Here is a 12,616-nt window from a genome sequence, read left to right as displayed (position 1 = left end):
GCAATGTGTGGCTGGTGTCTGTCCAAACAAATTCTGCCCATTACGTCTTTCATATGATGCCCATCATTGACAAAATGTATCAGCTTGTTTCCCATTTCAAGCAAAATGAATGTTAGATCAGAATTTTATGTTCCCACTCAATAGAGTGCTACCAAATTAGACTACTGCGATATTTGTACTGATGTATGAACAGAACAGTAAAACACGAAGAATAATTAGTACTCTAGCAGTGACTGAGCAGCACGCTTCTGCGTGGTGGAAGCAGTCAGTACGAGTCAGGGCATTGCTGTCACACTTGTTCTCTTCTTTTTGTCCATTAATTATTATTTTTATTTTTACAAAATTTTATGTTGTGCTCTATTTGTTTTAGGTGTTGCTATTCTTTCAAATGCACCAGAGAAATTGCCAGAGAGGAAAAAGACAGAAAAGAATGAGAGAGAAAGAAGTAGAATGCCTCCATCATTGCCAAACTCGGTTACACACACCAGACAGGTAGGTTTTCTTAACAGATGATACATTGATAATTGTTTTGCACCCACTAAACTGTGTGATCACTCAGTCATTGTTTCATGTAAACATATTAGAATCTTAAATACGATAAATTCCCCAAAGAGAGTAGCTTCTGTCCACATATTGGTCAGTTTTAGAAAGCATCACAAGTACAAAACTCTCCGTGAACTCATATGGGAACCCCTCTAGTCAAGAAGATATCCTTTTTCGAAATGCTATTCAAAGCTTAAAGAACTGGCAATTGTGACAGACTACTAAACGATTCTGTTGCCACCATTGTGTATCTCATGTGAGGACTGTGAAGATAAGATAATAGAAATCAGGGTTTGTACGGAATCATATAGAATGTCACTTTTCTTTGGAATGATTGACAGTGGTTCAAGGTGCCCTCCACAATGTACTGCATGACGACTCGTGAAATATGTATGTGGATGTAGACTGTGATTGAGAGGTATAAGACATGCATTTTCCAGCAAAATATTGTTTTCTTTTTGATGAAATGAACTAATTGGAAAAAGTATTGTGTATATTACGGACATGGTCATGATTCTAAAACATGGACATTTATAAAACTGTATATGAGTAATTAACAATACCAGGAAAGTGATAGATTGTTACTCACTGTAAAGATGACGTGTTGAGTAGCAGACAGGCACAACAAAAATATTATTACAATTTAGCTTTTGGCCAAAGCCTTCTTTAGAAAAGAAAACACACGCACATTCATTTACACAAGCAAGCACACCTCACACACGCATGACCACCATCTCTGGCATCTCAAAGTGGAGTATCAACTTTCAAGGCATCCTGCTGATGCAGTGCATTAACTGGTATCTTGGTATCCTAAATGTGTACTTTTGTTACTTGCGGAAGGCATAACTCCAGATTTTACACACACACACACACACACACACACACACACACACACACACGTTACAAAATAAAGCATGTGCATATTTGCTTCAGGAGTTTTGCCTTTTTTGCAGAGCACATATAGCTTTGTGTTTTTAATCTGTTGAAAATATTTTGTGTAGCTGTGGCTGAAAACCAGTATAATCATATGTAAAAAATGTTGTTGAATTTTAACTAAACCACGAGAAGGTACAGTATGGCTACATTGACCCATCAGTCTTGGAATGATGCTACAGTCTTTACTTCAGCATATCCCTGTTGACTACTGGTGAATCTGATTTTGAGCACTTCATGTGTTAACTACATATTTTCCTCCACAATGATTTGCTGTGTGTGTGTGTGTGTGTGTGTGTGTGTGTGTGTGTGTGTGTGTGTTCCTGGAGTTGTATGACCATCCTGAGGAGCTGAACACTGCCCCTTCTTAGACAGTCACAGACAGCCTATATACTTGTGTATGAAACTTTATGACTCTGAGCTTTTTGACCATTTAATTATTGAATTATGGATTGTTTATAAATATCGTAGTTGAAATTCCTCACAGAATGTAGATACAACATCTGACTGTCAGAACTGTCGATCGGGCAACTCTGGTGACTCACAACGTTGCACCGGCGTAGTGACCAGTGTTGACAACCTGCCCCCACCGTAGTTCAGTTGAGTGTCGTGTGTGTTTCGTGTTAGACGTGTTGCACGAAGTGCTTGTTTAGTGCTTTGGTTCTGAACTGAGGACAGGACAATGAACGGGCAAAGGATCAATTTAAAGTTTCGTTATAAGCCTGGCAAGACACCAAAAGAAACGCATGCAATGCTGGTACGTCCGTATGGGGATCAAGCACTGTCCATTAAGTGTGTGTATGAGTGGTTTGCCCATTTTTGAGGAGGCTGGGAAACTGTTTCTGGCAATACCTGTAGCGGACGACCAGCGACCACTGTCAGTGACGAAAACATTGAAAAAGTGAGGACATTAATCACAATTACCGTCGACTAACTGTGTGCATGATAGTGGATGAACTGCAGATGAAACGTGAAATTGTGCGACAAATCCTTACTCAGGAGCTAGGGAAGAGGAAAACGTGTTGTCGTCTTGTGCCACATCATTTGTTTGATGATCAGAGTCAGGCATGTTTAGAGGCTTCACAGGATTTTGTCGAAATAGTGGATGTGACACCCAATTTCTTTAACCATATTGTCACTAAGGATGAAACCTGGTGTCTCCTTTACGACCCTGAAACGAAACAGCAAAGCGTGGAATGGCATTCTCAGACATCACCTCATCGGAAAAAGGTCCGAGCTGAAAAACTATGCATCAAAATGATGCTCATCATCTTTTTCAATAGTCAAGGCATTATCAACAAGGCATTTCTACCTGAGGGAGCGACATTGAACGCTGCATGGTACATTGAAATCTTGACCTGTTTCGTGTGGCGTCTACACAGGGTATGACCCCAGTATGCACATCAAGGTTCCTGTTTTTTTGTTCATGACAGCACTCGCCCACACACAGCCAATATCATCAAGCAGTTACCGACAATAAACGGGGTGGTGCAAATTGAACATCCACCAAACTTGCAGGATCTCAATTCTCCAGGCTACTTCTTATTCCCTTGACTCAAAATCGCTTTGAAAGGAGAGAGATGTGACAATAGTCCTGACATCCAAGGAAACAGGATGTAGCTTTTGAACACCATCCCAAAGGAAGACTTTGTGCAAAGTTTCTAGGACATGTATCGCTGAGCTCAGTGGTGCATAGTTATGGGAGCTGACTATCATATGACAGTTAGGTAACTGTAGTTCATAGTGTGAGAGGTTGTAATTAAGGTAAAGGCAACAACACAATGACGATAGAGATATTCACTTATCAACAGGAACATAAAAAAAGACTGGAAACAGACAGGCACTGTGCCAGCTGAACTTGCAGTGCCGAAACTGCAGTTTTGCAGCTAGACTGTGGTGAGAGGTTGTTTTTAGTGGAGTGGATGAGGGGAGAAATGAGGCAGGGAACGGGAGGGAGGGTTGGGGAGAATTGACAGACAGCACAGAAAGAGGTAGCAGGTGCATGGGATAGGAAAGCAGACACTTAGGATAGGAAAGCAGCACAGTCACCGGCACAGGTAAGTTAGTGCAGCGCACACTGAAGACTGTGGAGGAGTGCTTTGAGAGGGGGTGGTAGAACAGAGGGTGGGGAGACTGGGGGAGCCCTGAGGCAATGCGAACATAAGTGTGGAGCAGGAAGTTAGCAGAAATTCAGACCAGGAGGATTATGGGAGTGAAGGATGTGCTGCAAGGAAAACTCCCATCTTTGTAGTTAAAAAAACTGGTGTTCGAGAATAGGATCCAGATGGCACAGGTTGTGAAGTAGCCATTGAAATAAGAGTACATTGTGCTCTGTAGTATATTCTGCCACTAGGTGGTCTTATCTACCCTTGGCCACAGTTTAGCAGTGCTGATTCATTTAGGTGGATAGCTGGTTGGTGGTCATATTCACATAAAATGCTATGCAGGAAAGGCAGCAGAACTGGTATATGACGTAGGTGCTTTCACAGGTGGACCTGCCTCTGAAGAGGTAGGATAAGCCTGTAATGGGACTGGAGTTGGATGAATTGGGAAAGAATTGCTCCTGGACATTCCACAGAGGTATGACCCATGTGCCAAGAGATAAGGATGAGCGTGGCATAAGGACACACTGGGAGATTACGAAAATTGGGTGGGAGGCAAAATACCACTTTTGATGTGGTGGGAAGGATTGTGGGTAGGACGTTTCTCGTTTCTGGGCACAATTATAAATAGTCAATACACTAGCAAAAAATATGGTTCAGTTGTTGCAGTTCAGAATGATGTTGGCTGATAAGAGAGGGTGTTCCTTTGCAGCTAGTTCTTACTGGAAGGATTAGAGGTGTGGGTGTATGGTGCAGGAAATTTTTCTGTGGATTAGGGATTTAGTGCCTGTCTGTGAAGGTCATGGAGACCTCCTGCATGTTGGACAAGGGAATTCTGATTATTGCACATGTGCTGTCTACCAGTGGCCAGAACTTGGGATGACACATATCAGAATGCAGGTACTGTTGATAGTTGGTGGGTGTGATATGGACAGAGGTATGTGTGAACCCAACAGAGAGATGGAGATGGAGGTCAATACCCAGGACGTGGCACATCTGCTCTTGTTGATCAACACCTCCAACCAGTTGCCCATAGCATAGCCTGTCATAATAAAGATAAGAACCACTTCCTTCACAGACTTTGGACCATCTGTATCTACATGACTACTCCGCAGTTCAACTGATATGCTTGGCAGAAGGTTCATCAAACCACTGTAAAACTATTTCTTTACTGTTTCACTCTCAAATAGCACATGAGAGCTACTAATTCTGTGTGCAATACATTTTGCAGACGGTATCCACATATTTCACTGAACATATCTGCAAAATTACATCATTGTATGCCATGTAGTTCAGGAGATAGGATCATAAGCATTGAGATGGGTGATGGAAAAACTAGCTTTTGTATAAAACAAGATACAAAATACACAAACTATACTTACCCAATGTTTGATAATAAGAGCACTTAGTGACTTCCAACAAACTTTAAACATAATTTCAAACCTTTTCTGAAACTTTTCTTGCTTACACGTGTAATGCAAAATATTTAATACATTAACTCAATTGTAAAGTGATCAAATGTTTGAAACTGTTTTATACAAAGAGAAGAACGAGGGGTTTACTGGGTGTCTCCTAAATTGTTTATATAGGTTAGAAACAGCAGAGGGTCTATATAACACTTCCTTGGGAAGTCATCAAGGGAAACAGAAGTGATATCTGGTGTTTCCCGTCAGTTACTATGAGGTGTGACTTTTCTGACAGCAAATTGCGAGTTCATTCGTACAGCTGCAATGATATTCAATAGACACAAAATTTGACTAGAAGTGATGTGTGAGGAATGTGTCAACAACCTTCTGGGAATCTATAATATTGGGGTCAATTTGAGATCACCTGTCAATAGCACTCATTACTTTGTAAATAAAGAGCCAGTTATATTTCACAAGAATAATATTTTCTGAATCCCTGCTGACTGTGTGTCAATACACCCATCCCCTCCTCCAAGGTAGTTCATATATGTTCCAAAATCGTACTGCAAATTAATGTCAGTGACATGAGTCTATAATTCAGCAGATTGCTTCTATTTCCTTTCTTGTGTATTGGTGTGACCGGTGCAGCTTTCTAGACCTTAACTAAAGATCTTTTGTTGAATGAATGATTGAGTATGATTGCTAAATGTGGAACTACTAGGCCTGTCTAAAAAGTATCTGATGTTTGGCCAGAAAAATTTCTCGAATAACTGCTGGGGTTGAGGCCCCGATCCCCTTCAAAGTAGGCCCCTTGTGCTTGCACACACTTAGCCCACCGATCCTTCCACTGCAGGAAACACCTCTGGAAGTCTTCTTTTGGAATGGTGTTCAGCTCTGTCGTCATGTATCGCATTCTCTCTTCTCTGCTCTCAAAACTGAATCCTTTCAGTGGCATCTTCAATTTTGGAAACAACCAGAAGTTGCAAGGAACCATGTCTGGAGATTAAGGAGGTTGGCGAATAGCTGTAATTCCATGTTTGGCCAAGAAATTTTGGATCAAGTGGGATGAATGTGTGTGAGCGCTGTCGTGATGCAATTGCCAGTTTTTCGCTGTCCACAAGTCTGGTCTTTTGCACCGAACTGTGTCACGGAGTCGCCGGACAACATCTTGATAGTACTCCTTTGTCACTGTTTGTCCTTCTGGTGTGTATTCATGATGCACAATTCCACAGACATCAAAGAAGACAGTCAGCATCACCTCGATTTTGCTTCGCACCTGCCGCACTTTCTTTGGCCTTGGAGACTCGGGATGCTTCCATTGCGACGACTGTCTTTTTGTTTCTAGGTTGTACCCATACACCCATGACTCATCTCCAGTTATCACGGTGTTCAGAAACCCAGGATCAGTGTTGGTGGTGTCCAGAAGTTCCTGTGCAATGTCAAAATGGAGGTCTTTTTGTTCCAGCGACAAAAACTTGGGCACGAATTTTGCAGCCACTCGGTGCATGTCCAAATCATCATGCAAAATTGCATGTGCAGAATCTTTACTCACTCCAACCTCTTGGGCAATCTCCCACACAGTCAAATGACAATCTGCCATCACCAAAATTTGCACCCTCTCAACAACAGCTGCACTCCAAGCAGTTTGGGGCCTGCCAATGCTGGTCACTCTGATGACGTGCGGTCATTTTTGAATTGGTTGAACCACTCCTTAATTTGTGTTACACCCATCACATCTTCTCCAAACACCTGCTGAATCTTACGAATTGTTTCACTTTGTGAATCACCAAGCTTTTGACCAAATTTGATGCAGTATCCTGGCTCAACACGTTCAGTCATCTTGAGAGAATCGGTAATCCGACGAAAATGTTGTGTAGCACCTCACTCAGTGACCGACAGGCAGCAACTGACGTGCTGGAAGGCGGGGACAAAATTCATGCATGCGCATAAAGGTCTCTTCCTTTACTGTGTACAGTGCCGCCACGCTATCATCTCTATTTTGCGCGGATAAATCAAAGGTCATATTACCTAGGCATACACCAAAAGGAACCTAATTCGTATGCAGTTTGAACTGGAAGACTTGCCTTTATTAAACTACGTAAGTTGCCTCACTACACTGAGTGTACCTACTTCTATGTTGTCCATGTTGGCAGTTTCAAAGTCTGGGATATTTACTGTATATCCGTTGGTGAAGAAATTTCAGAAAACTGTGTTCAGTAATGGCACTTTAGTGGTGCTGTCATTTGTAACATTACCAAAGTTATCCGACAGTGAAGGTATTGATAATATCTTACTCCCCATATGCTTTACAAATGGCCAGACTCTCATTGGATTTTCTGCCAGCTTCTGAGACAGTTTCATTGTGGAGGCTTGGTAAAGGGAACCAATTATTAATTAATTCTGGTTATCAAGTATAACTTCTAGTATCTAGTAACTATCTACTTAAATTTCCCTATAGACAGCAGCAAACATGCCACAACCAACTGAATTTCATATAACCTTTTTGAACACCTGAAAAACTTCAGCTGAATGTAGCTCCAGCTGAACCAGCTTACAGCACCTAGAACAATTTCAGATTCAGTGCTTTTTATCAGTGCTTAGAACTCTGATTCTTTCCAAACCCAATTATACCAGATTAAAACTATAATATTAATATTTTGTTAATCTACCCTTGACCTGTATTTGACCTGCACTCTTTGGGACTGAACCCCTGTCTGTAATTTTCCATGACCCTCTAACCTAAAAAGCCACCCACTCCACGCCACGCAGCTCCCGCTACCCAATTAACTGCCTGCTGTGTGTAATGGGCCCATGATTTTTTAAGTGGATCCCAACATCTTTTCACCTTAAGGCACAAATCAATGAATCTGCTGTCTGTGTTGCTTCAGAACTGTGTCAGCCTCTGATTCACTTGGCTCTGTACCAAAGGTCCACAATTACTGCTGTCAATAATGCTGCAGATGGTGATCTGTGCCTTAATCTTCTAAGCAAAACTGCTGCTTTACCGCTTCAGATAGCCACTACAAACCAGAGGTAATCCATTCTGATCCAAAGCAACACACGTCATTCGTACCAACATGAGCCACCACCTGCAGTTGACTGCAACCTGTGCTCTTCATGGCATCCAGGAGGACCCATTCCACATCTGCAATGACTCCTCCATGGTACAAACTGGATTTTTTTCCTATCCTTTGCAGCCATGTCACTATGGGATTCCATCACACACCTGACATGGGAGCTGCCAAGTACCAGTAGTTGTACCCCCTATGAATGCCAGGATACTGCAGGCTGAGAAACAGGACAAATGACTACAGCTGGCTCAGGATTTTTATATGCCACAGATAGTGCTTGAAACCTTTTTGTCAGACAAATTGTGGAGGCCTTAACATCAGTTCACTGGAAAGTCTTTTGCTGCTTGTCACTCATTGAAACAACCTACCAGTCAAGCATGGATGAGGGGTCAGTCTAAATGTATTGAAAATTCATGTTAGTATCTTTAATCATGACTTAATAAACAGCTTATTCAGCAGTGTTGACTCTAGTTAGACCTGTCTTCCTGCCGTTCTTGGTATTTAGGAGTACTAAATTCTTTGTGACTCTGAGAGCATTTTCTCAGTCTCAGATTCCCTCCATACCAGGTGAAACTGTTATCAAGATTGGTTGTTAAAAGGATATATTATTCTGAGAGGATGTTGTCTATTCCAAATGCCTTGTTTCATTTTAGGTCTTTCAGTGCTGTGTTGAATTTTTCTCGCAGTATCGCATTACCTACCTCATCTTCATCCACTTCCAGTTTTCTTCCCACACTAAAGATGTCACATGAAAACTTCCTGATTTCAATTTATTTATTTATTTTTTATTTTTTAACAAAATACTAGGAGACATAGATACTTGCAGTTTGTAACATCATAAAAACCAACAAAGTAAGTTTTGTACAAAAAAATTAATAATTTCAGTGCGGGTTCCTTTCATAACCCATAAAATGTGTAGACAGTGCTGTGATGGAAGCTATTGTATCCACAGTTCTTCTGTGGAGATTGCCAAAGTCACGTACAGTCCACATAACCCCACGGGAAGACATGTCCGGAGATCATGGTAGCCACTTGGTTGATCCATCACGTCCTATCCATTCTGTGGAAATGTTTGGTCCAGGAAAACGGTCCAACTATGCTGTCTTTCATCAGCACACACCACACTTTCACCTTTGCACTGTGTTCGACATGTTCCCAAAAACTGTCAGGGATTTCCGGACCCCAGGTGTGCATTCAAGCAAAGTCATTTGTGCAGCGCCTTTTGAACTGTTGAGCAACAGATGCTTAACTCTTGTGATGCTGACTTTGATGGACTTCTTTGTATGGTCTCTCTGATCCCCTCTACCATCTCGTCAGATGTGTGTTTTTTGCCAGAAACTGACTGTTTACTTTTCCCACAGCTAGGAACTTCTCATACCAAGCCTTAATTGTAGTAACATCTTAGGTTCCCTTTTGAAATTTACATCAGTAATTTCTTTGGACAGCAGTGGGTGATTTCATGATTTCGTTTCTGCAGACCATACCACACCACAACTTGGGCTCTTTAATGAGATGTAGCTATTTTTGGTAAAAATTTAGCACCTGAAACAATACTAAAGGAATCGTGTAGGGAAAACATAAACAAAATTTTCTGAGTTAACCTACATGATGCTTCAAACTGCAAGTACCTATGTCCCATAGTTTCTTTTAAGTCAGGGAGGTTTCACACAGACATACTGTATTGTTATCAAGTTTCTTTCCTTTATAGAGCCCTTAAACATATTCCTTCTACTTTCCAATGCCCACCTGTTTGCTTAGTGCTAGCTTCCCATCAGAGCACTTATTGTTCATACAGCTGCTGCATATTTTACCAAAGGTTTCTTTAGTTTTCCTACTTACAGCATATATGTTTCCTAAAGCCATTCATGCTTCTACAATAGGGCTGGCCACTGCAGGCAAAACTGCATGCATGCACGATGTGCTGCAGTGAAGTGCAATGTTACACTTTCTTCTGGCCATTTGTACAGAATTTTTCAGTTGAAATAACTTTCCTGAGTTAGGCCGAATCATTTTGTCAACGCTGTTTGTCCTCCACAATTTCTTTGTGGTATAAAGGAAGTTCACAGGTGCAGTGCCTGTTTGCACAAAAACAGACAATCTAGCAATCTGTCATCATAGGCCTCTAAAAATGAATGCGTATTGCAGAAGAGAAGGTTGAGAATTCTCATTATGTATTATGCAGTTGTGTAATTGATGGCTCCCACAAATTTGCTATGAAACTTTCTTATATCACCATGCGAAAAGAATTTAAGGATTTAGTTGATCATGAAAGAGCAAAAAATTACAATGATCAACAGATGATTTGTATAGGATTCATTGTTCTGCACTATGTGCTAAATTTGTGGGTGTGGAGCACATGATGAAACTGGTGCTATGAATGATAAATGGTCTGAAGTTGCACGCATTATTACATTGTCAGTTGCAAAAATTTTTAATGAAATTGAACAAAAAGTTGTTAAATTTCTGATGGAAAAAGGAAAGCAAGAACAAAAATTAAAAGATTTGGAATGGATTGCATATGTCATGTTTTAAATTGAATTGGCTGCAAACTGGCCTTGGTAAGACATTACAAGGTGAGAAGCAATTTATTTATGATTTCAAGGAGAAAGTGGGTGCACTTGAAAAGAGAATTGCATTCTGGAAGGAACAACTTCTGACATAAAACACTGTCCATTTCCCTAAGCTCACTAGCATTAAAGAAAATGCAAATTTCGAAGAATTTATCATGGTGTTGAAAGAATTACAAGCTCAGTTTTCTAAACCTTTTGAGGATACTGTAAATTTTATATTTGTTTTTGAGTTATTTTTGGGATCATTTGGCATTTCATTTGAAATGACTCCTGTGCATGATCAGGTGGAACTTGTTGATTTGCGCGTAAATCCCATTTAAAAGGTAATTGTGTTGTGTAGTACCAATTTATCCTGAGCAGGTTATCATGTTCATCTTAGGCACCAGTAAGCAAGTAGGTCTCCTGTTAAGTTGGTTTCCTAAAGATTGAACTTCAGTGTTTTGTTGTTCAATGAGAGCAATATTCTCATTCTTGTTTAGTGGAAGAAAAAGACTTAATAAAGGAATCCAATTTTTGACATGGCTTAAAAAAATTTCCAAGAGCATACGCTCCTAGAAGAAACAGTCATTCTATTGCTTCATTCTACATACATCTCACAAAATGACCAGGGAAGTAAAATTAGAGAGATTCAGGCCTATGTGGAGGCTTAGCAGCAAACGTTCTTCCCGTGAAACATTTACTACTGGAACATGAGGGGGGAAGTGGTAATGGTACACAACATACCCCTGTCACACACGTAAGTGGCTTGCAGAATATAGATTTGGATGTACTTAATGTTTTGTGACGCTGAGATTTTTGTAATTTTCCTTTTTTGTAACCAATGTTTCACTGTCACAAACAAATTAGAGTGAAAGATATTATACATCACTAAATTTTAAAATGTGTATTTTATTACAAACCATAGTTACCATTTCTTCATGTTTACATTGCTGATAATTCCTAGTGTGATGGATGCTTCCTGCTTTTATTCCTCAAGAACTGTAGATGTTAATGAAACACAATAATTTTTAGGGCCAGTGGAGGCCCCATGGGAAAGATGCACAAGCTCAAACAGAGGAGAAAAGGTTCAGAAGAAATTTCTCCAACGAAAGTAGTTCTGGAGGAACTAGGCACCATGATAAGGATACTCTAGAAAAAAGAGTAAGTATATATATGACAGATTTTCAGAATGTAGCCCAATTTTTAGTTTTTTGTTCAAATTAGAAATGTCTTTCATTAAGGACAAGCAGCCCCAGTATTAGAATATTCAGGTAAGTTCATAGACTTGGATTATGATTATTTGGTTGCAGATGCATTTCAGTACACTTGTGGAGCAACAAGTGTTCGTGCCTCATTAATTTTATTTCCATTATGTGCAGGTGAGCCATTTGAAATTGTCATGCAACAACTTGAAATTTAGTTGTAGATATTGCTGCAATAAGAAAAATCCAAATTCAGTAATCAGCATGATTACAAAATATTTGGCATGTCACCAGCATCCTTAATCGAGTAGGTAAATAGGATAACTAAAAAAGATAAATGGATAGGTTGAAGTTAGGTGTATTGGGTCTTAGTGAAGTTCAGTGGTGGAAAGAACAGGACTTCTGTTAGGTGAGTACAGAGTTGTAAATATAAAGTGAAATGGGGCAGTACCGGAGTGTGTCTAGTAATGAATAAGAAAATGGGAGTGCAGTTAAGCTACAGTAAACAGCATAGTGACCAAATTATCATGGCCAAGAGAGATACTAAACCAACGTCCACCACAGTAGTAAAAGTTTATGTGCATACTATACAGGATGTCCCACTCAAACCTCTCTGATTTCAAGGACACAGGAGAGAAAAACCACAGTACACACGACAATGAAAAATGCACCACATTGTAGAGCATCTCAAAGAATTTATGTTCCCACATCAGTAGTGCCAAGTATCATTGCCAGAGTGCAGTGAAGTGAAAATGCCGACTCCACAGCAGCGTGTGCAAGCAGTAGTGTGGTTTGCAGAAACAAAATCGC

At 40.4% G+C, this 12,616-nt stretch overlaps 1 protein-coding gene across 1 annotated transcript in view; it reads left to right on the top strand.

The window, feature by feature from the left end:
* The window catches only part of LOC124615783 (endoplasmic reticulum transmembrane helix translocase), a 193,784-nt gene that overhangs the window by 75,516 nt on the left and 105,652 nt on the right, over positions 1-12,616 (top strand). Inside the window, exons 15-16 of the mRNA XM_047143898.1 lie at positions 371-492; positions 11,637-11,765. Coding sequence (XP_046999854.1) covers positions 371-492; positions 11,637-11,765 — 251 coding nt within the window. The remainder of the gene's footprint in view (positions 1-370; positions 493-11,636; positions 11,766-12,616) is intronic.

Source organism: Schistocerca americana, chromosome 5 (genome assembly GCF_021461395.2).
Source record: "Schistocerca americana isolate TAMUIC-IGC-003095 chromosome 5, iqSchAmer2.1, whole genome shotgun sequence".
In the NCBI taxonomy this organism is placed as follows: domain Eukaryota; kingdom Metazoa; phylum Arthropoda; class Insecta; order Orthoptera; family Acrididae; genus Schistocerca; species Schistocerca americana.
This window is presented reverse-complemented; position numbering and strand designations above follow the sequence as displayed.